The following is a 25,575-nucleotide window of genomic DNA, read 5'->3' as shown; positions in this document are numbered from 1 at the left end:
CTTTGTTACCAAATATGCAGTGAATCATTCCTCTAATATATGATCATTATATGAAATCATCATCTGGTAAGTAAAAAATTGTGTACATCTTAAAATTTTCAATTCAACTCGTTTTCTCTTAATATAAAAGAAATGTAATAATGGGCTTTTCAAATCCATTTTTAATCATGAAAAATATGTGAACTCAACCTATGTTAAAAAAACTGAAGAAAGCATGACCCAAAATGCATTTATTTATTCATGTTACAATAAAATACTTTTAAATGTATACAAAATTGCAAAACAACTGATGCTTTTTTCCAACAGAGATACCACAGTATTTAATGACAAGATGAAACAAAGTTATATTTAATTACTTTTGTTCTGTTTTAAAGTCACCTTATTGAACGATACATCATGAAGTCAATAGTTGTACATCTCGGAAATTTACCAATGGAGCTCTCTTCCACTGGCGTGTATATTTTAATTTGTCTCATGTGGGTGTCTCTTCCATTTTGGTGATTGGCTAGGACAGCAATTTGTATCATGAATGTGCGAGTTGGCTTCTTATGATTATCAGTTAAGGGTACATGAATCCAGCCACTTGGTTCCACCAATTCAAGTTGCTGCCAAGAAAAAAAAAAGTCAGATTACATTTCCACCCAAGGAATATAATTTATAATAATTAGTACACCACAAGTTGACTGATAAGTAATGCTTTGCTCACCGAAAGAATGACAGTATGATAATAACCATTACCAATTACTTTTACCATGGTCTACTTTTACAATTGCTAAACCCTTTGCATCCTAGTAGATAAAATAAAAATTGATGTGTGCTGTCTTGGGGTTTACAGAGGCTTGTAAAATTCATACGACATTACACAGCACGACTCTGCAGCCTTTAAAAGTAAGTGAAACATTTTTTCATAGATTAAAAATGATATAGCATTTGATAAATAGCACATTTATATAGGTTGTTTTCTTACACAAAAAGAAGCACCCTACATGGAAAAGAATAGTGAAATCTGCTACTGCTGCTGAGAAAAGGAACACATATTTCTGGTTTTCTATATTCAGAAATACAAAATGCTATTAAGTAAAGACTACCGGCTTTAGTTTCAACAGAGGGAGTTTAAATGTCAGCTCTACATCTTCTGAACTATTTGAGTTGGAATTATATCATCTACAGAAATGAGAATAATATCACCTACCTCATAGGAATACTGGAAAGATTAAATACAATAATGTATATATATATATAAAACATAAAACCTCAAATATAATAAATTATCAGATATTTTTAACTTTTTTATTGAAGTTTATCATTCATACATAAATATTTATATAAACAATAAGTACATAATAAAATTAGTGAATTTACAAAACAAACATGCATATCACCATACAGGACTCCCATATATCTCCCCACCACCAATACCGTGCATTGTTGTATAACATTTGTTACAAACTATGAAAGAACATTGTCAAGATATTACTAACTATAGCCCATTATCTTACATTTGTCAGTTAAGTTTTTAAACCTAAAGTTATATAAATTGACTCTAAATAACCAAAGCACTTTAAATAGTGTCTTAGTTTGCCAGGGCTGCTGATGCAAAGAACCAGATATGGGTTGGCTTTATAATGGGGATTTTATTTGGGGTAAAAACTCACAGTTCCAAGGCCATGAAATATCCAAATCAAGGCATCAGCAGTGTTAATGTCTCACCAAAGTCAGCTACTGGTGATCCTAGGATGCTGTGACGTGGTGAAACAAGATGGCTACCAATCTCTGCCAAGGACTCTGCCTACCCATCCAGAATCTACCATCTCCCAGAGCTCAGGTGTGGGCAACCAGACATAGGGCTTGTCCCTTTCTGAGTTTCCTCTCTCTGTGTCAGCTACTCTATATTCTTCCCAGGTTCAGATGTAGGTGCTCAGATATATGTCTCATCTCTTCAGCCTTGAAATGTTCTGTGGGCCCAGCTGCTTGGGAGCTTTGTGCTTTACCTCTGGCTGCTAGCTATCCTTGAGTCCTCTTTCAAATGGAAGGGTCAAAAATGGCAGAGTTCCCTTTTTCTGTGTCTCTCTGTCTCCATTTAGACAAGACGCAGTAAGAGGACGGAGACTGAACCTGAGTCATGACTTACTGACGTGGTCCAATAAAAAGGGTCTCACACGCACAGGAATAGATTAGTTCAAAAACACAATCTTTTTCTTTGTAGGATTCATAAAAGAACTTCAGACTGTCACAAACAGTAAGGTACTTTATAGAGTTTTACTATTTTTGAAGATGGAACATTCTTAATTTTAAATGAGATTATGTATCTTCTTTAAGAGATTCTTTGAGATAAAAGTAATGTATTAACTAGTCATTTTTCTCTAGAATGTAATTAGTCCCTGGAAATAAATCAGAACCCTTGGAAGAAACATTAATTCTTTCAGGCCAGAAACATATCATTTACTAAAGAATACTATTATATAAGTTTCTAAAAAGTTATGCTCCTGTCAAAATATCTAGCATAACCAGAAAGTACACAGATTCTAACATTCTCTAGAAAACATTTTTTAACATTAAATAATAAATAAGCCTGGGAAGATGGTGTTGGAGTAGGCAAACAGGCTCAACTTTCTCATAAAAACAATGGAGAAAGGGCCAAAAGCTGTCTATGGGACCTTACACCCAAAGCACAAGCAACAAAAGAATAAATAGATACATGGGACCTCCTCAAAATTAAACACTTCTGCACCTCACAGGACTTTGTCAAAAAGGTGAAAAGGTAGCCAACTCAATGGGAGAAATTATTTGGAAATCACATATCTGATAAGGGTTTAATATTCATGATATATAAAGAGATACTACAACCCAACAATAAAAAGACAAATTACCCGATTAAAAAACAAGCAGGGAAGCGGCTGTGGCTCAAACAGTTGGGTTCCTGTCTATCATATGGGAGGCCCTGGGTTTGCATCCCTGGGTTTGCATCCCAGGGCCTCCTTGTGAAGGCAGGCTCGCCTGCATGCTGCAGAGAGCCACCGGCCTGCAAGTGCCATGGAGTGCTGCCAGGCTGCAAGTGCCACAGAGAGCCGACACAGCAAGGTAAAGCAACAAAAAGGGAGACAAGCAAAAACACAGAAGAACGTGCAGTGAGTAGACAAAGAGAGCAGACAGCAAGTAAGCTGCGAGGGAGGGAAATAAAAATAAAAAATACAGACACATAAGAACACACAGCGAATGGACACAGAAAGCAGACAGCAAGCAAAAAGCCTCAAGGGGCGGGGGGGAATCAAAAAAACAAACAAAAAACCAAGTTAAAGACTTGAATAGACATTTGTCCTAAGAAGAAATACAAATGATGAAAAAACACATGAAAAAATGTTCAACATCACTGGCAAATAGGGACATTATGTTGAGAAGCAAGCTAGACACGAAAGTACAAATACTGTATGACTGTGCTATTATGAACTAAATATATTGTGAAAATTCATGGAGATAATAATTAGAATAGAGGTCACCAGAAAATAGAATGAGGGTAGAGAATGAAAAGCTAAGGGTTAATCTGTGCAGAATTGGTAAAAAAGCTGTCTGTAAATCTTTGTAAATGAATAGAAATAGTGAAAGCACATGGCAGTGTTTGTAACTAGCAGAGCTATTATATGACATGATTGTGACTGAAAGGGAGAGTCTAATGACACGTATATGACTGGAAGAAAAGCTTAACAATATAACAGGACTGTATAACAGTAAAATCTCATGTGAAATATGGAAATGGTTAATATTGCATATTGTGGCAGCTTGATATTATTGATGAATTACAAAAAGAAATACTATATTATGTTTGTAAATTGGTCTTTTCCTCTGAGCATATTAGATTATATTGGATTTAGAGGTTTACTTGAGGTTTACATTGAGTCCCCGCCCCTTGGTGGGTGAGGACTCACAGATAAAGGACATGGCAAAGGACAGAGTTGGAGGTTGTTTTTTTTTTTAAGTTTTATTTTTTATTTACTTCTCTCCCTTTCCCCCCAAATCCCTGTGTCCATTCACTGTATGTGTTCTTCTGCGTCCACCTGGATTCTTGTCAGTGACACCAGGAATCTGTGTCTCTTTTCGTTGCGTCATCTTGCTGCATCAGCTCTCCGTGTGTGCAGCACCACTCCTGGGCAGGCTGCACTTTTTTTGCGTGGGGCAGCTCACCTTATGGGGCACACTCCTTGGGTGTGGGGCTCCCCTACACAGGGACACCCCTGCGTGGCACAGTACTCCTTGTGTACATCAGCACTGCATGTGGGCCAGCTCACCACATGAGTTAGGAGGCCCTGGGTTTGAACCTTGGACCTCCCATGTCGAAGGCGGACGCTCTATCAGTTGAGCCAAATCCGCTTCCTGGAGGTTTTTTTTTTTTTTAATGTTGGAGTTTTGACATTGGAGTTTGCTGCTGAAGTCTTAAGCTGGAGCCGTGGAAAATAAGCACACAGAGGAAATAGAAGCAAGCCATGGGAAGAGTGGAACACTGAACCCGGAAAGAAGCAAGCCCTGGGAAGAGAGGAAGAACCCTGAGCCCGCAGAGAAGCAAGCCTGGGAACAGAGGAACCCAGGAAGCCTGAACCCTGGCAGACACTGGTAGCCATCTTGCTCCAATACGTGGAAATAGACCTTGGTGAGGGAAATAATTTATGTTTTATGGCCTGGTATTGGTAAGCTCCTACCTCAAATAAACGCCCTTTATAAAAGCCAACAGACTTCTGGTATTTTGCATCAGTACCCCATTTGGCTGACTAACACATATATAAGACAGTTTTTACAAAAAATAAATACAAATAAACTAAAGATATGGAAATAAAATAGCAGAAGGGGAAGCATACAGAGATTGAGAGGTGATGAATTTTTGTTTGTTCTTTGTTTTTTATTGGAATAATGAAAATACTCCAGTGATGGAAATGATGAATGTACAACTATGTGATTATACCAAAGATCACTGATTGAACACTTTGGGAAGATTTATGCTTTATTAGTATGTATCAGTAAAATTGAGTTAAAAAAAAAAGTACCTTAGAGATGATAAAGCTGAGGCCCATCATCATGATCATCATCACAAATGAGCAAAATTTCACACAAAACAAAAATGTGTTCTTACTTTAAAAAGAGAATAACTCCAAGCAACAAATGGTCTAATGCACAGCCAGATGGAAAAACCTGATTATACAAAACAGTAAAGTAACAAAGATGCTCATAGAAACACTGGACCTTTCTATCTCCACATGGGATAGGCAATTTCTCATTTAAGAATAAAACTCCACTGTTAACTTCTTTTCTCTTCCCTTCTCATTCTATGTCATTTTCCTTCCCTTTTCTCTTCTCCCCTCTCCCCTTTCCTTCTTTTTCTTTGTTTTCTTTTAATCATTCATTCATTTTTTTAAATGGGGAAGGAGGGTGGGTAGGCAAGGAAGTAGAGAGAGGCCAAGAGAAAGAAAACAAAAAACAAAAAGACCAAAAAAAAACCCAACAACACCCAAACAAACAGGTAGTTATTTTTAGGACTGAAAGCTTTCCTCCTTTTAAACTAAAAAATGTGAAAATGAACAGATCTCTACCTTTTCATGGTATTTTTAATCAGTGGCTTCTTCTAAGACTTCCATCAGCACTAAAATGAGTAAGTTAAAATGAGTAAGTCAAAGACCAAATGCAACTGGTTTCTACTAATAATCTTTTCTTTTTCTAGGCAACAAGTAAGTATTATATATGAACTAACAAATACTTACTGAGTACTTATAATGGTCAAAGTATTGTTCTAGGTATACTAAAACATACAAAAATGAATAAGACCTTGCTACTAACCTTAAGAAAAAGCTTAGAGTCAGAAAAACAATGTCTCTGGTTTCAATTTCCTCATGTACAAAATAAAGGGATTATACAAAATATCATCCAGCATCCTTTCCTGCTCAGGAATTCAATGATTCTAAATAAAAGAATATGTTTTGAGGCAGGATAATGGTGGCCACCAAAGATATCCATGTACTATTAATACTTTGGAAAACCTGTCGCCCTGTCGCTATATTATCTTACATGGTAAAAAAAAAAAGGGGGGGGGGGTGCAGATGGGATTAATAAAGATCTTGAAATGGGGCGAATATCCTGTATTAATTGGGGGAGGGGGATGTGTGCCGAGAATGACAATAGGGGTCCCTATGAGAGGGAGGCAGGAGAGAAAGAAAGAAAAAGACGTGATGACGGAAGCAGAGGTCAAAATGATGTGGTCACAAGCCAAAGAAAGTGGCATGGAATGGATTCTCCCCTACAGTCTTCAGAAAGGAACATGGAGAGCTTACTAACACCTTGATTTTAGTCCAAAAGGACCACTGCTGACTTCTGACCTCCAGAACTATAAGAAAATTAATTTGTGTTGTTTTAAGCCCCTAACTATGTGATAATTTGTTATTGCAGCAATAGAAAACTAATATAATAGATATACATGGGAATGAAAGGAGAGAGAGAGCACTTCTGCTTGAATTAATCTTTAATCTAGGTAAAAGTATTACAAAGAATCTCATGGATGGACCACAGTTTAAGGAATCTGGTGAAGATGGAAGATTAGAAAGACACAGGACTCTCCCAGGAAAATAGCTAGGGGACAGGTATAAAAGCCCTAAAAATGTTTTAGGGCTAGGGCACCAGAGGAAGGCTGGACATCACCCAGAAGAGAAAAAAGCAAAGAAAAAGAATCTCAAAGAGAAAACTGTGAGTAAAAGCTGCAGATGCAGGTGCAGCTGCTGGTGTCCATCCAACCACCCTCAGGGCAGACAACTACTCTGAATTCTCTGGACTCTGGCTGGTGGCTACACACAGATGGATCCGAAAGGGACAAGCTCCCCAGGAAAGGGGAGAGAGATGGAGCCTAAGGCTGATTCAGTTTTTTTGTCAATGAATTTCATCTGCTGTGTCCCACGAGCCCTTCCAGTGAGAACATACCATTGTTGCCCTGGGAGCCAGCAGGGGAACAAAAGAGATTCAACTCTCACAAACACCCTCCCTACTGACTGGAACTGGTTGTTGAGGATGCTGATGCGAGTGGAATTATTTCCTACATGGGAAAAGGGACTGCAGGCAAAGGTTGGAGAACAGCCTCTGAGAAAGCAGGGTTCTGAACAGCCTTGAGGAAAGATCCTTGTCACACTGTTGTAGTTGGTGTTGACTGGAACTCATTCCAACCAGGTTTGAACTGAGAGGGCTGCTGAACAGCGTTATCTGCTGGTGGGCCAAAGAAGTGCATATGAGGAAATTAAAAGTAAATAAGAGCAGCTTTTTCTACTCATTACAGCCTCCCTGACCAAGGCACTTGGAAGTGGAATAAACTCTCCAATAAAAATACATAGGCTGACACAATGGATAAAAAAAATATGAGCCATCCAGATGCTGCCTACAGGAGACTCATCTTAGACCCAGGGATACAAATTGGCTGAAAATGAAAGGTTGGAAAAAGATACCCCATGCAAACAGTAACCAAAAAAGAGTAGAGATAGCCATACTAATATCAGATAAAACAGACTTTAAATGCAAAAAAGTTTTAAGAGATGTAGAAGGCCATTCTATATTAATAAAAGGGACAATCCACAAGGATAAAGTAACAGTCATAAATGTCTACGCACCTAACCAGGGTGCCCCAAAATACAGGAGACAAACTCTGGTAAAACTGAAGGGAGAAATGAATATTTCTATAATAATAGTTGGAGACTTCAACACACCACTCACATTATTAGAAAGAACTAGACAGAAGACCAACAAGGAAACAGACCCTGAACAATACGATAAACAAGCTAGACATAACAGACATTCATTGAATGTTGTATCCCAAATCAGTGGGTTCTACATTCTTCTCAAATGTTCATGGATCTTTTTCCAGGATAGATCATATGTAGAGTCAAAAAGTAAGTCTCAGTAAATACAAAAAGATTGAAACTATACAAAGCACTTTCTCAGATCATAAGGGAATGAAGTTCGAATAGCCAGGAAAGGGGAAAATTTGCAAATGTGTGGAGGCTAGAAAACACATTCCTAAACAATCAGAGGGTCAAAAGAGAAATTGTAAGGGAAATTAGTAAATGTCTCAGGTGGAATGAAAATGAGAATACAATATATCAAAATGCATGGATACACTAAAGGCAATGCTGGGAGGGAAATTTATAGTCCTAGATATCTATATTAAAAAAGAAGAAAGAGCTAAAATCAAAGACCTAACTGAGGAACTAGAATAGCAAACCAATCCCAAAACAAAAAGGAGGAAAGAAATAATAAAGACTAGAGCAGAAATAAATGAAACTGAGAACAAAAATACCAATAGAGTAAATCAACAAAACCAAAAGCTGGTTCCTTGAGAAGAGCAATAAAATTGACAAACCCCTAGCTGGACTAACAAAGGAAAAAAAAAGAGAAGATACAAATAAAAACATAAATAAAAGGGAGGAAGTTTTGATCACAGAAAAATAAAAAGGCTCATAAGAGGAAATGATGAGAAATTGTATGCCAACAAAATAGACAACACAGATGAAAATGGACATATTCCTAGAAATGCACAAACAACCTATACTAATTCTACAATACAAGAACTCAGCAAAAAAATCACATTTAAAGAGATTGAATCAGTCATCAAAAATCTCCCAACAAAGAAAAGTCCAGAACCAGATGGCTTTACAGATGAATTCTACCAAGCATTTCAAGAAGAATTAACACCAATCCTGTTTAAATTCTTCCAAAAAATTGAAGAGAAGGGCAAATTACTCAACACATTTTATGAAGCCAGCATCACCCCAATACCAAAGCCAGATAAAGATACAAGAAAATTACAGACCAATCTCTTTAATGAACACAGATGAAAAAATTCTCAACAAAATACTTGCAAACAGAATTCAACAGCATATTAAAAGAATAATACACCACAACCAAGTGAGATTTATTCCTGGTATGCAAGGGTGGTTCAACACAAGAAAATCAATTAAGGTAACACAAATTGAAGGAAAAAACAACAACACAGGGTCATCCCTATCAAGGCAGAAAGGACATTCAACAAAACCAGCATCTTTTCTTGAACTCCCATTTACCATATGGAAGACTCAGGTTTGATGCCCAGCACCTCCTGGTAAAAAGAGAAAAAAGGGCCTGCGCAGTGAGGCACAGGCCCCATGTGGCAAAGCGACACACCAAAAGACAATGAGGCAACCAGATAGGAAAAAAAAACCTCGAAAGATAGGAAGAGAAAGCATGTTCCTCAATATGATAAAGGATATATATAAAAAACCCACAGCCAACATGATACTCAGTGGGGAAAGGTTGAAAGCTTCCCCTTTAAGATCAGGAACAAGACAAGGATGCCCATTGTCACCATTGTTATTCAACATTGTACTAGAAGTTCTAGCTAGAACAATTAGACAAGAAAAAATATATAAAAGTCATCCAAACAGAAAAATAGGAAGTAAAACTATCTGCAGATGACATGATTATATATTTAGAAAGTTCCAAAATGTCTATGACAAAGTTACCTCAGCTAATAAACGAGTTCACCAAAGTGGCAAGATATAAGGTCAACATGGAAAAACCAGTAATGTTTCTGCACACTAATACTGAACAATTTGAGGAGGAAATCAGGGGAAAAAAATTCCATTTACAACAGCAACAAAAAGCCTCAAATACCTAACAATCAATTTAACCAAAGATGTACAGGACCTATATGCAGAAAATTACAAAACACTGTTAAATAAAAGAACTAAACAAATGGAAAGACATTCTGTGTTCATATTTTGGGAGATTAAATATAGTGAAGATGTGAAACCTACCCAAGGTGATTATAGATTCAGTGCAATACCAATCAAAATTCCAACAGCTTACTTTACAGAAATAGAAAAGGCAATTGGCATCTTACCCTGTAGCATGCCCACAACCCATGTCTCAGGTTATGTACTTATCTCATTTCTAGTTTCCTTGTTTCTTAATAAACTCTTTACTCCCTTGTGTCCTCAAATTCTTTTATGCGACTTAGCCAAGAACCTAGAAGCCCAGAACTCAGAACCTTCCACTAACATATTTGGGGAGCCAAGCCAGGAGACAAGGAGGCAAGTAACACTCCCCAATCCCCGCTGAAGACTGTGAGTCGGCTTTTTAATTAAAACCTGTCCGTACCCTCTTTTATTAGGAAGGCCCCTGAATCTCTTACCCTGGGCCATGCCCAGAGGTCTGTTTCTTACTCAGCCCTTGGGGGACCCTGAGATTCCTGTTAATTTATTACCTCCAGGACCCCCAAAGCTGTTTGCCTATAAGGTGAGATCAGTCTGCTTTTAATGTTCCTCTTAATGTCTGGTTTAACTGTAAACTCGGTCCTTTGCAGTGGCTATAAAATGAGCTCTCTCTCTCGGCCTTTTCTAAGATCTCTGCAAGAGGAGGCCAAAAGAATTTCCCTAATAGCAAGTGATATGAAACATTTCTTTCATGTGCTTTTTGGCTATTTGTATTTCCTCTTTGGAGAAATGTCTATTTAAAACTTTGCTTATTTTTTCATTGGGAAAAAAAAAAAAAAGAGTAGGCCAAAAGAAATGTCTCAAGCCAGCCCCTCTTTTTGGGAGAAAATACGACTTGGCAGCTTCAGTCTGGAACCTAGGACTGGATGTATTCTAAGTCCTAATCCACCCCGGGGATGCCCAGGGCATGGACTCTATGATTTTGGGGATGCTGAGAATCAGAGCAATAACTCCAACTATCACCCAAGACTTAAGCAATTTGGGAGCTTCAGTTTGGAGGCTAGCTCCAAACGTCCACCAAGACTTAAGCAGCATGGGAGCTTCAATTTGGAGGCTAAAAGTTCAGTCAGGCCGGAATCTGGGACACTCAATCGGCTGACAGACTTTTTTCCAGGCTGACAGACTTTTTTCCATTTCTCAAACAATGGGTGCAGCTTCTCGAGCATTCCAGCTGACTTCCCATTGGGGTGTCTTCTCAGGAATCGGGACAAACTGTCTACTGATGGTCTAAAATGGAAGAGGCTAATCTTTTCCTGCCACACCACATGGCCTCAGTACAGCCAGGAGCGGCCTCTGCAGGGAATCCTGAATTCCAGTTAAAGCTGTATAAAAAAGGGAAGGAGGGGACAGACAGATCTGAGGGCCAGAGGGCATGTAGTCATGCCTCCTTAAAGGGATGTAGAAATATACTACTAAATCTGTCCATTTTTGATAAGTTCAGGGAAATTACTCAGAGGAAGGACAAAAACCCAGCCTATTTCAAGGAAAGCTGATAGAGGCAATAAAAATAGTCTATGGTACAACTGAAAATGGGAGGATTGCATCCAGCATCCAGGTGGAATCTGAGCCTCCTCTTGACATAAAGGTGCAATGGACACAACCAATCCAGTGTCCACATAGAAGAGGTGGCATTGGATTGGGAAAAGTGGACATAATGGACAAAGGGTATGGGGAAAGGCAGGAAGAGATGAGAGGTGGAGGCGTCTTCGGGACATGGAGCTGCCCTGGATGGTGCTTCAGAGGTAATCACCGGACATTGTAAATCCTCACAGGGCCTACATGATGGAATAGAGGAGAGTATGGGCCATGATGTGAACCAATGTATATGAGGTGCAGAGGTGCCCAAAGATGTACTTACCAAATCCAATGGATGTGTCATGATGATGGGAACGAGTGTTGTTGGGGGGGGGGGGAGAGGGGGGGTGGGGGGGTGGGGTTGAATGGGACCTCACATATATATTTTTAATGTAATATTATTACAAAGTCAATAAAAAATAAAAAAATTAAAAAAAAAAAAAAAAAAATAGTCTATGGTAGATTCTGACTCTAGAAAAGGACAAATCCTCCTATTAGCCTTTATTAGCCAGTCTGCCTTGGACATCCATAGGAAGATGCAAAAACTTTCCCTGGGCCCCCAAACATCTATAAACTCCCTCTTAGAAGCAGCCTTCACAGTTTTCAACAATCAAGACTGAGCCACCAAGGAGAAGCAGGGAGGAGGTGGCAGGCATAGGGCCCAGAAGCAGGCTCACCTTTTAACTATCTCCATTAAAGACATCCTGTCATCTCAGGGCTACCCAAATGCAGGCTTCAGCAGGAACCTGCTTCAAGTGGGGAGACAGGTCCCTGGCCCCAAGCTGCCTCACCATCCGGACTGATGGGACTTGTTCCCAGGGGAGTACAGAAGGGTCTTGAAATCACACGTGAACCATCAATCAGAAGGAGTCTTGGGTGACCCTTGAGCTGGCAGATAAGATTCTTAATTTCTTAATTAGCATGGGTCCTAGCCTGCCATTCCAGACCTCGCTAGCCTTAGTTGTGTCTAATAAGGGTAGTGAATGAAGAATCAAGATCAAGGGTATTTTCTAAACCTCTCGAATAAGGAATCTCTTCATAAGCATCAATTAAGATTGAATACTGGAAAGTGGCTTCTGTCAGGTCTTTCCCTATGCTAAGCAAGTAGGTAAAATTCACTCTTCTGTTCTAATCTGTGCTTAACTTTGTGTTTAACTTTTATATCTGAGTTCTTTGTGTTTAAATCTGTGTTTAACTTCTTTAATCTGTGTTCAACTTTGTCCGTCTCATTGTGCCTAGAAACTCATAAATCAGATTTGGGGTTCACCTGTTACAAATTAGATCACGGTGAAAGGTAACCTAAAAATGAGTCTTTAAGTGTCAACAGTATCTTGCAATTGGATTTGATGTATAAAAGAAATCACATGCAATTAGTTCAACTGCTGGAAAAACAGGAAATTTAGCTATGCTGTTCCTATTAAAATTGTTTTAGTTACTATGAATGTTATGAAGCGGGCTAGTAAGATAGGGAATTAATAGATGGATCTGGAGCCTGGCAGAGAGTTCATGTGGACATCAGTAACTCCAAAGATGGCTGCTGGAATACCCCCACCCCCAAGATTCTGATATCCAGAACAAAGACTTCTTCCTGGGAGCACGGAAAAGCCCCGGATGCTCCCTAGGGACTTTATCATTGGGTCCTCACTAGGGGATTGATCAGTGGGTAATCAATCAAAACAGCAAACGGTTGGAACCCCTCCCCTGCCATTAGCAAATGGGTGGAATAATTAATAGTTTATAAAGCCAGGCACAAGCCTGAGCATGTGCTCTTGCCCTGCTCTCTTGCCTGTGGACCAGTCCTGCCCTCTGTGTGCTGCCCTCACCATTTTTCCTCTGCCATGTGGCCACACAAGTAAACCTGGGGATTTATAATCTATAATGGGGAATTGTAGCTTGTAAATCAGTCCTCTTCATTCCTTTTTACCCCTTCCTCTCTAGCTGGGACCCCTGCTGTTATTTTCTCCCATTTCTCTTCCTTCCCTACCTGAATAAATTACTGACCTAACTCACCTGGAGTGCTCTTGAAATTATTTCTGCAGCATAGCCAAGAACCTAGATAAAATCCAGTAACAGGCTAATGTGTCAACATTAGGCCAGGTTTTGTGCCCAGCTGTTTGGTCAAGCAAGCACTGGGCTAACTGTAATACAAGGACATTTACGGGCTTTAGTCATCAGTGAATTTACTGCATAGATGGCTAATTACATCTATGATCAACCTGGGAGAGTGCCCTCAGCAATGAGTGATATTTTATCCAATCAGTTGAATGCCTTAAAAGGGGAAGTGATTTCAGCATTCAGAGAGAATTTCCCAGCTTGTCTTTGGACAGCCAACATCTTCCTGAAACTATTAAGGACTTTCACTGGATGTTCATCAGAGCCCCTGGGTTTGCAGACTGCCTGGGGAACTTGGACGTGTGCATCCCCACAGTCAATGAGAGACTCTGATAAAATCTCATGGTATTTACAGATAGCTCCTGTGGATTCTGTTTCCCTAGAGAACTCAGACTAATACAGTTACTTAGTTAATAAACAAAATGCCCAATTTGTTTTGAAGTAAAGACTTACTAGAAACTGTAACTAAGAGTTAAGATCATTATATAAATGTCTTTATTATAAAACAGCAAAAGTTGAAATTGCCATAGCTGGGTAGATTTAGCCTACACCTATTATTGTGATGGTAACTCTAACTTAAATTTAGCTTTGATTATAGTTTTTGTGACTTGCTTACTAGCTTTGCCTTTAGACTTGAGCAATTGTGATGGTAATTCTAAACTGAGTTTGCCTTCCTTATGGTTATATCAGGACTGGCCTCACCCTTGGGCATACTTGTTCACCTTTGTAATGGTAACCACTTTATTCTCCCATATTTGAATCCATGGAAACTTCTGTTCCCTATGGCTCAGGGGAAGGCAAATGTGAGACATTCCTGTCTCCTGTCCTTCCACTGGTGTTAATAACCCTGCTTTCAATCATGATTATCCAGGTGTGGACTCCAATTTACCTACTCAGGGCAAGAGTCCAGAGGGACCCCATGACTTCTAAGGAAATTGTTGCATGGTAGGAATCCTTGGCCCTTGAAGCTGGATATCCACTCTTCCAGTCCAGAAGCCACCAAAGTCCTATTATCTCTAAGAACTAAGGAGTGGAAGACCTCCCACCTTCAGTCAAGAATTCTGAAAGCAGCAGGTCATAAGAAGAAACCAGTTTTCCTGAATTTTGATGACCTCAGTGAATATATACCAGAATTAGTACTGCTCATCCAAAGTCTATCAGAGTCAAAATGAGAAATAAGCAGAGTCCCGTAGTAAAGGAAAATGTTGTAGATTATATTTTAAAGCATTGGGAACAATTTGGTTAATTACCATTAAATGTATTATATCTTTAAGATGATGAAAACTGTAAGTTCATGTTTAATGAAATAAAAATCTGTCTTAAAGTGAAATGACTAGTTTTCACAGAACAGAATGAGGAATCTAAGATAAAACTTTTAAATGGAAAGTACATCTCATTGGTTGCTAACTGTAATTTAATAAGCTTACTTAAAGGTAAAGGAACTAGTCAATGAGGTTATTAAGATACTTGTAAATGCATTTTCTAAACTAAAATATTTAAATGGCTAATTCTAGAGAGCCATTATTAATTAGAAACCTAAACTGATACTGATAATAGAAAGTAACTTGATACCCGGGAAACCTGTAAGAGGCCTGCAGGATGCCCGCAACCCATGTCTTGGGTTGTGTACTACTCTCATTTCTAGTTTTCTTTACTCTTTACTCCCTTGCCAAAAAAACCAAAGAGGCAATTACCAAATTTATTTTGAAGGGAATAGCCAAAACATCCTAAAAAAAGAAGAGCAATGAGGGAGGACTCTCACTGTCTGAACTTGAAACATATTACAAAGCTACAGTGGTCAAAACAGCATAGTATTGCAAAAAGGTAGACACACTATTCAGTGGAATAGAATAGAGAGTCCAGAAACGGACCATCACTGATACAGCCAACTGTTTTTTGACAACCCTACCAAGGCCACGTTACTGGGACAAAACAGTGTCTTCAACAAACAATGCTAGGAGAACTGGATATCCATAATTAAAAGAATGAAAAAGACAGGTAGCAGGTGTAGTTCAGTGTCTGAATGTCTCCTTCCCATGTACAAGGTCCTGGGTTTTCCCCAGTGCCCCCTAAAATTTTTTAAAAAATAAAAATAAAAAGAATGAAAGAAGACTCTTCTCTCCCTCCCTGTACAAGAATCGACTCAAAATGAATCAAGACCTAAATATAAAAGCCAGGACAATAAAACTACTAAAAGAAAATGTAAGGAAACATCTTAATGACCTTGTGGTAGGGGGTGCTTTCTTGGACCTTACACCCAAAACACGAGCACCAAAAGAAAAAATAGATTAACGGAAATCTCCTCAAAATTAAACACTTTTGCACCTCACAGGACTTTGTCAAAAGAGTGAAAAGGTAATGGGAGAAACTACTTGGCAAACACATATCCAATAAGGGTTTAATATCTGTGCTATATAAAACGATGCTACAACTCAAAAATGAAAAGACAATGATTTGATTAAAAAATGGTCAAAAGACTTTAAAAGACATTTGTCCAAAGAAGAAATGCAAATGGCAAAAAAACACATGAAAAAACGTTCAACATCATTAGTGATTAGGGAAATGCAAATCAAAGCTACAGTGAGATATCATTTCACACCTACTTGAATGGCCATTATTAAAAAGAGAACTACAAGTGTTGGAGAATATGGAAAGACAGGAACCCTTACTCACTGTTGGTGGAGTACAGAATGGTACAGCCACTGTGGAGGACAGTTTGGCAGTTTGTAAAGAAGTTGAATATAGATTCACCTGTGACCTGGCAATACCACTACTAGGTATCTACTCAGAAGAACTGGGAGCAGTGACATGCAGAGACACCTGTATACCAATGGTTATAGCAGTGTTATTCATGATTGCCAAAAGTTGGAAACAACCCAGGTGTCCTTCAACCAATGAATGGATTAAAAAAATTGTGATGTACCCACATGATGGAATATTAAATAGCTGTAAAAATAGAAGTTGTAAAGTATGACAACATGGATGAACCTGGAGGACATTATGTTGAGTGAAATAAATAAATAAGACACAAAAGGGCAAATACTGTATGAATGCACTACTAAGAATTAAATATATTCTGTAATATCATGGAGTTATAAACCTTGAATATGGGTTACCAGAAAATTGAACGAAGATAAAGAATGGAAAGGTGAAGGTTAACTTGTATAGAATTGGTCAAAAGGATGTGTGTTAATTTTTGGAAATGAACAGAAAAGGTGAAAGTCAAACATAATGTTTGTAACAAGCAGTACTATTAAGTGGGTATGAAAGTGACTTAAAGGGAACAACTAAGGTCATGTATATTACTAAAAGGAAAGCTAAAAAATATAACATGGGTCTGTATAGCACAGTAAAACTGCATGTGAAATATGAATAGAGGTAAAATTGCATATATAAGACCATTTTTCTTTGAAATTGAATAAATGTATGTTAATAGTACAAGATGTTAAAACCAGATTAAAAAAACCATTATGCTAAGTGAAAGAAACCAGGCACAAAGTACTACATGTTGTATGACTCCATTTATATAAAATGTAAATAAATATCAATCTATAAAATGAAATTAGATTAGTGGATATGTAGAGCAGGCAAAAGACTGCTAAGAGGTATGGAGTTTTTCTTTTTTGGAGTAATGAAAGTGTTCTAAAATTTTTTGTGGTGATGAATGCACTACATTGTGATGATACTAAAAGCTACTGATTATAAACTTTGGATAGACTGTGTGGTATATATCTCAATAAAACTGCTTAAGAAATAAATAATTGTGCAAGAATAGCTGGAATTAGCTATGTATACAGCAGGGGAAGCATAGAGATTGAGAGGGAAAGAATTTTCTTCTTTGTTCACTTGTTTTTATTCATTCTTACTGAAATAATGAAAACGCTCTAATAATGATTGAAGTGATGAATGCACAACTATGTGATTATAGCAAATACCACTAATTGCACACTTTGGATGAACTGTATGATTTATTAATATGTATCAATAAAATTGATTTGTTTAAAAATAATGAAATATAAATCATGAAGAAACACATTAAAAAATGTTCAACATCACTAGTGATTAGGGAAATGCAAATCAAAACTACGATTTCATACCTATTAGAAAAACCACTATTAAATAGAATACTACAAGTATTAGAGAAGATGGAGAGAGATACGAACACTTATTCACAGTTGGTGGGAATGCAGAATGGTACATTCAGCCACTGTGGAGGACTATTTGGCAGTTCCTAAGGAAGTTGAATATAAATACTTGCCATGTGACCCAGCAATAATACCACTACTGGGTATATACCCAGAAGAACTGAGAGAAGTGACATGAACAGACATCTGCATACTGATGTTCATAGTGGCATTATTCACAATTGCCAAAAGATGGAAACAATCCAGGTATCCATCAACCAATGAATGGCTAAACAAATCGTGGCATATTCATATGATGGAATATTATGCAGCTGTAAGGAAAAATGAAGTCGTGAAGCATATGCTAACATGCATGAACCTGGAAGACATTATGTTGAGTGAGGCAAACCAGATGCAAAAGGACAAATACTGTTATGATTGTGCTATTATGAACTAAATATATTGTGTAACCTCATGGAGTTAATAACCAGAATATAGGTCACCAGAAAATAGAAGGTAGAAAATGGAAAGCTGAGGATTAATCTGTGCAGAATTGGTAAAAAGGCTGTTTGTACATCTTTGGAAATGAATAAAAATGGTAAAAGTACATCACAGTGTCTGTAACCAGCAGTGCTAATATATGGGTGTGACTGGATGAAATGGTAAGCCTAAGGTCATGTATAGTACCAGAAGGAACGCTAAAAAATGTAACATGGGACTGTATAGCATAGTAAAACTGCACGTGAAATATGAATATAGGTAGATATATAGCACAACAAAACCTCATGTAAGTTATGAATATGGGTAATATTGCATACACAAGACTGAAAAAATGTACGTTAATGTTTCAGGCAAAAATACAATCAAAGCAAAATATGGAGGGTAGTATATAGAATATATTAATAATCTTCCATTAAGGGTAAAAAAAGAGAAGGAAATATAATAAGTAAAGGAACTAGACAAAAGATACTACATATTGTTTGACTTCATTTATACAAAATATAGATACAAAATAAATTAGAAAGATGGAAATCAAATAGCAGCTATGTATGGCAGGGGAAGCATAGAGAGATTGAGATATCATTATTAATGGGTAGAGCTTTTTTGTTTTTGTTTTTATTATTTTTGGAATAATGAAAATGTTCTAGTAATGATGGAAGTGATGAATGTACAACCATGTGATTATATCAAATATTATTGATTGTACACTTTGGATGGGCTCTATGCTTTATTAATATGTATCGATAAAATTGATTAAAAAATAAAATTAAAGAAATAAAAATAAAAAATCTAGCAAATGGTTTCACAACCAATTATATTGCCTAGAAGTTGAAAACGCTTATTCATGTGTCTATTTTAGAGCTACTGTGACTAAAATGCCCAAAATCATCTCTAAAAAGCTATTACTCTATTACCATAGTTTAAGTTTTTTCCTAGACTAAAAAAAAACAAGCACATATAATATATACAATTTTTATTTTTGTGGCTAAAAACAACGTAAACGTTTGATTTAAAAAGTTGGTGTATTTCAACCAAAACTATTTAATTACATATAATATACATTTTTTAATTTTAAAGAGGAAAGTCATGAAAGGTAAAATTTTGCCCATTTAACTTTTTTTTTTTCCCCCATTCCTGATTTGAACTTTAATCATCGAATTTTTATCACAATTAAAATATATTTTTTCTCCATATTCCTTCCTGTTCTTTCTTTCTGCCATCTCCCTTTTTGGCTCTTTCCCCACGTATTCATTCCTTTAATAGATATTTTCTGCGTCAACTTTATGCCAAAGATTCCCCTAGCTGTTGATATAGCACAGGGATAGGCAAACATTTTTCTGTAATGGACCAGGCAGTAGATACTTTCGGCTTTGTGGGCCTCGTGGTCTCTATCATTGCAGTTCAACTCTGTCTTGGCATAGCAAAAGCAGCCATAAACAATATGTAAACAAAGAGATGGGGCTATATTACAATATGTTTATTTACAAAACCAGGCCTCAGGCTGGATTTGGGCCAAGGCTATAGTTTACTGTTACAGGGGGGAGTTATTGATGGAGCCTATCCTTAGAAAGGTGACATAACTTCATAAAATTGATAAGCTTATTCCATTAGAGTGTTGGCAAGAGGCAGAAACCATACAAGTTATTTTAAGAGAGAATATACCATGTAGGAATCAAGTTATTAAATAAATAAATTAAGAAGCCAAAGAACACAAAGATACCATGGAGGGAACAGTGTAAGAGGTAATATCTCCAGGCTGGGGGAACAAAGGGAAGGGACTAAAATTATTAAAGCTGAGAAGCTTGGAAAAGGAATCCTGTGGAACTGAAATATAGATCTCTATAAAGGTTGCTTGTTTGTCAGGCGCTAGTTGTCCCTGGGGAAAAAAAAACCTTAATATCAACTGGTGATTGTGACCTTAGTCCTACAGCTGTAAGGAACTGAATTCTGTCAACAACCTCAGTGGCCTTGAAAGTGGATCTGTCCCTGTGATGCCACTGCAGCCCAAGACATCTTGACTGCAGCCTTGTGAGGTCCTGAACAGAAGACACAGCTAAGCTATACCCAGAGACTCCTGACCCACAGAAATAGGATCACAAATACATGTTGTGTTAAGCTATGAAGGTTGTAGTAATTTGTAACAGAAAACTAATACACAAGGGCTACAGATGAGTAGTAAGTACTGATAAACTTATATAAGACTGGTGAAAATACTATATGAAAAAAATTTCTATGTTCACAAGAGTTTATAACTAACTCAAAAGTACATAATAAATGAAAAAAATACTTAGTGTTGATTTGAAAGAATATTTCAGTTGAATTATAGTTACATAAAAAAATATGTATTTTAGTGGCAATCTAGAAAGTAGGTATTCCACTCAGCAGCAGGAGAAATAATACAATGGACCACAAAATCAGCGCTATTAGACCAAGATGGCACCACAGGATGATCCAGAGTGCTGTTCCCCATAGAATCTTTGAAAAACTAGCAAAAGCTGGCGGACCCATCTTCCTCAAAACTCCAGAAAACATATAAAGGGTTGCAGTAACAGGGCTGGTGCCAAAATCAGTAAAATACAGCTTTAAAAATGGTAATAGCTTATGGCACCCTTGCTGGGCCCTCAAGTACCCCTCCCTAGCATGATACAGAGCCAGCCTGTGCTCCCATGTGGAATCCAGACCCTGCTCCAGAGGGAGCCTTTAGGCACATACTGGCGTATTCTCATTTGGGTGCCAATCCATTGAGTAGAAGTATGAAATCAGAACCAATAAACTTGTCTCTGGCTCAGCCTTCAGAGCTTGCCCTGCAGGAGAAGGAGCTTGCAGACAGGAAAGCAGTATAAGGAATAATAAAGTCAAAGTGGCCTGAGGCAAAGGATTACCTGCTTTAAGTCACACAATAAAGCACCCAGGAAGGGAAAAAGTTTATTTCAGAGGGAATAGAAGGTGCATTTGAATTCACGTAAATTTCTAAAGCCATAAGCAAACACAAACATAGGAAAAGACACAAGCTCAGAAAACACGAAAAGGACAAGCACTGCACATTCACCTCAGGCAGGTCTTCTTGATATGTCAACAACCAATCCTGAGCCAACTCACAAGGACTGTGAAAGGTGTTTCCTGCATAGTTTCTGACACGCAAGGAAATCTCTGCAATATTATTACCTCTATACAAAATTAAGGAACAGACAGCTCAGTGACTAAATGCCAGGTTTAATACCTCATAATATTAAAATATAGAGTGTATAAGAGATTACAAGATGAATACGAAACATTTGGGAGATGTTTCCCAAACAAATGGGAAATAATTTTTCATCCAAAGGAGCAACATAAAAATTCAGAAACCATCAATGAAGGAGACCAGATGTTGGGCATAGAAATTTGTAAAAAGGATCCTCAATATGTTAAGGAAATAAAAGAAAACATAGAGAAAGAACTAAAGGCTGTGAAGAAAACAATGAATGGAACTTCTAAGAAGATGGAATTGGAATAGGCAGGCAGGGCTCAACTTTCTTACAAAAACAACAGAGAAACGGCAAAAAGCTGTCAGAGGGACCTGTTCTGAGGGTCAGAAGACCAAGTCAGTGTTGCGCAGTCTCCAGGAGGATGAGGCCCAGAGAGACAAGGCGAAAATGAAAACTGTGAGTTACTAAGTCCCATGGCCAGGAACGGCACACATCCCCCCACCCTCAAGGTGAACAGACTGGATAAAACCTATGGTTCACTGCAGCCAATTGAGAAAGGAACAGACATCTTCCTCCCTGGGAAGAGGGAGGGTACAGTGGAGGGCGGAGGGTGGTTTCTCTTCAGTGAATTTGGCCAGTAAAGCCTTCTTTGAACATCAGCTTTTGCCACACCAGAATCATGGTATACATCCCCCCACCCTCAAGGTGAACAGACTGGATAAAACCTATGGTTCACTGCAGCCAACTGAGAAAGGAACAGACATCTTCCTCCATGGGAAGAGGGAGGGTGCAGTGGAGAGCGGAGGGTGGTTTCTCTTCAGTGAATTTGGCCAGTAAAGCCTTCTTTGAACATCAGCTTTTGCCCACACCAGAATCATGTGCAAGTGGAGGTTGACAGATGTAAGGACACAACCAGGTTGAAAGTGAAAAGTTGGAAAAAGATATTCCACACAAATAGTAACCAAAAAAGATTTGGAATAGTGATACTATTATCAGACAATATAGATTTTAAATGCTGAACTGTTGTAAGTGATGAAGAATGTCATTACAGATTAATAATAGGCAAGAAGAAATAACTATAATATTTATGACCTAACTTGGGTGCCCCAAGATACACAACACACACACTGACAAAACTGAAGGGACACATAGACATCTCTACAATAATAGCTGGAGACTTCAATACACCACTCTAAGCATTGGATAGAACATCTGGACAGAGGATAAATAAGGAAACAAGAGCTTGAATAGTATGATAAATGAACTAGACCTAACTGAAATTTATAGAGCATTACACCTCAAAACAACAGGATATACATTCTTTCCAAGTACTCATGGATCCTTCTCCAGGACAGAACATATGTTGGGTCAGCAGACAGGTCTCATTAAATTAAAAAATATTGAAATTAAACAAAACACTTTCTCTGATAATGAAATGAAGCTGGAAATTAGTAACAAACAGAAAAAGAAAAAATTCACAAAAAACATGGAGATTAAACAACACACTCTTAAATAATCAGTGGGTCAAGGAAGAAGTTGCAAACCAGAAATTTCTTAAGATGAATGAAAACAAGAACACAACTGTAGCAGTTTGAGATAATTTTTGTGAATGAAAAAAAAAGAGAATGATTATGTTTGTAAACTGCATGTTCCTCTGGGTGTGAGCCCCTTTCATTGTATTAGATTCACCTGAGATGACTTTGTTTAAATTACCTGTTATGATTAGGGTTTTAATTCAACCACATCAGTAGGGTGTGACTCAGTGTTGAGTCCTCGCCCCCTTGGTAGGCCTAATAAATGGACACTCAAGAAGACACAAGAAAGAGGAGAGAGAGAACTTTGTCAGTTTTGATCCTGGAGCCCTGGGGTGAGCTTAGCCATTTGCCTGACAGTTTGCAGCTGAGCAGGTGAGAAAGCCTGGAAAAAAAAAAGAACCCTATGCCAGACTGATATAGGAAGCCTTGAGAGATGAGCCCTATCAAGCCTGCAGCTGAGGCCAGAAGAAACTGGGCCTGTGGAGATGTAAGAGCAGGACTTCTTAACAAGCAGTCCATGAGCTTGAATTGAAATTCAAAAAAACATTATTCTTGTGGGTATGTGAATTTCTTCAAAAAGTACCCCCTCCCATTTATAAAACCATTCCAACATTTCTGGTAATTGCAAAAGACTGTACCCCACTCTCCTGGTACCAAATTCTGAATTAGTCAGCCAAAGGGGTGCTGATGCAAAGTACCAGAAAACTGTTGGCTTTTATAAAGAATATTTATTTGGAGTAAAAGCTTACAGTTACAAGGCCCAAAAGAGCCCAACTCAAGGCTGCCACCAAAAATGGCTGCCAGTCTCTACAAGAGTTCAGCCTTCCTCTCTCAGCTACAGGCTGGCATAGGGCTCGTCTCTCAGGGCTTCATATTTCTCTTTAGGCTCTGTGGGCCAAGCTTCTTCTCAATCTCAGCTATAGGCTACCTGGCAAATTGCTCATCTCTCTTCCTGGGGCCACAGGATCAACGTTCTCTTCTCTGCTGTGTCTATAGAGCTCTCTCTCTTCCTGTATCTTCGTCTGTGTCTTCTTGAGTAAGTAGCTGTTTATATCAGCCTACCAAAAGGGCGGGGACTTAATCTAAGCTACACCCTACTGAAGCAGTCAAATCAAAAGCTTAATCTTAACATAATTTAATCAAAGATATCCCAGCTGACTCTAATACAGTCAAAGGGTATCATGCTCAGAGGAACAGACAAGTTTACAAACATAACCCTTATCTTATTTGGGGTTCATAAATAATCTCAAACTGCCCCAGGGGTATTTTTTGGAGGAATTGTGAGCTGCTAGATTTCTTTGAAGAGACTGTTGATAGAACATGGAGCCTAAAGTTATTTCTGATAAGACCTTAGAAGTAAATATCCAAAGTAAATGAGAAATGCAGCCTGGCTTCTGACTGCAGCTTATAGTAAAATGCTAGATGAAAGAAAGATGCTGAGTACTGAATTGATGGGCACAGAGAAACCAGCAATTGATTCCAGAAATTCCAAGCCTCTGGAAATTAGCCTCCAGAAACAGTGCCCCATTTAAGGAATTAACTAAATTTAGACTTGTAACTGAGGACTGAAAATGCAGTTATATAAGAAAGACTTGTGGAAAGATTTACTGTCCGAAGGCTTGGACCCTTGCTTCCTGCATATTAAACCAACAAGCTTTTTGCAAGATCTGTATGAGCAAAACCACTGTCAGCCTGGACTACAAGGGACATGGAAGGGAGAGATGGAAGGGAAAACAGCTTTAAGAGGAAAACCATAGAAGCTGAGGTTTGGAATGAAGATCTCTCCTTGGGCCAAGAGAGGAACCCCACCCATGTGTATGCAGAGGGTGAGTTTGCAACAATATCTGAAGAGGGTGGATGATCCAGCCTGCTGTTCAGGGAGAGTTTTGCTGCCCCAGTCTTCAAAGAGGGTGGAGCACATTCCCCAAGGATTGGGGAGAGTTAGGTGTCACCCCAAAATGAGAGTGGTGGGCCTGTTCCCCATGGGTTGGGAGAGTGAAATTACTACCCCAATAATCTGAGAGGAATGGGCCTCTTCCCCATGAGTCAGGGAGAGTGAGGTCGCCACCCCAGTGCTTTAGGAGGGGTGGGTCTGTTCCCCCTGGACTAGTGAAGGCCAGGTCATCACCTGACTGTTCTGGGAAGGTTGGGCCTGTATGCTGGAGATAAGGGAGAATGTTGCCACCACCTCACTGTACTAAGGGCATTGAAATTGTACTTCAGAGATTGGGGAAAGAGTTGCTATCACCCCAGTGTTCTTGGAGGGTGAGTGTTCTGGAGCTCAGTAGCCACCTAGATGCTTGAGGAGCATGGACCCAAGACGATGGTTGTTGGGAAAGCCTGTAGAAATGGAAGGCCCCCATGAGGTCCCAAGGAGGAGTAGAAACCATCATCTAAAGAATGACTCTCAGACTTTGAAATTTAATAGAAAATGCCCTGCAGGTTTTCAGAACCGTTAGGGACCAGTGACTCATGTTTCCCTTCCAAATTCTTCTTATGGTAATGCAAATGTTTCTCCTATCCCTTTGAATATTGTAGGTAGATAAACTGTTTTGTAAGTTTTACAGATCTACAGTCAGAGGGGACTTTATCCAAGATAAACTGTATTTCTATAACTACGTGATTTTGTACTTAGTATTGTTGCTGATTTAAGGTTGTTGTTTGTTTTAAAATATTGTAATGTCTTTTTGGGATTCAAAGGGTGGAATGTGGCAGTGTGAGATTATTTTTGTGAATCCCATAAAAAGAGAATAATTATGTTTGTAAACTGGTCTCC

At 38.4% G+C, this 25,575-nt stretch overlaps 1 protein-coding gene across 3 annotated transcripts in view; it reads right to left on the bottom strand.

Moving 5' to 3' along the window:
• Window positions 1–213: 213 nt before the first annotated feature.
• ANAPC10 (anaphase promoting complex subunit 10) overlaps window positions 214–25,575 on the bottom strand; it is a 112,776-nt gene continuing 87,414 nt past the window's right edge. For 2 of the 3 annotated variants that reach the window (XM_004456516.5, XM_004456515.5), the window contains exon 5: window positions 214–605. In XM_004456516.5, coding sequence (XP_004456573.1) covers window positions 375–605 — 231 coding nt within the window. In that variant the 3' untranslated portion in view covers window positions 214–374. Of the gene's footprint in view, window positions 606–5,576; window positions 5,627–25,575 lie in introns of all 3 variants that reach the window. The other variant, XM_071214487.1, reaches the window with a different exon arrangement.

This window comes from Dasypus novemcinctus, chromosome 1 (assembly GCF_030445035.2).
Source record: "Dasypus novemcinctus isolate mDasNov1 chromosome 1, mDasNov1.1.hap2, whole genome shotgun sequence".
In the NCBI taxonomy this organism is placed as follows: domain Eukaryota; kingdom Metazoa; phylum Chordata; class Mammalia; order Cingulata; family Dasypodidae; genus Dasypus; species Dasypus novemcinctus.
Note: the sequence above shows the minus strand (reverse complement) of the source record. Positions and strands in the feature narration are given on the sequence as shown.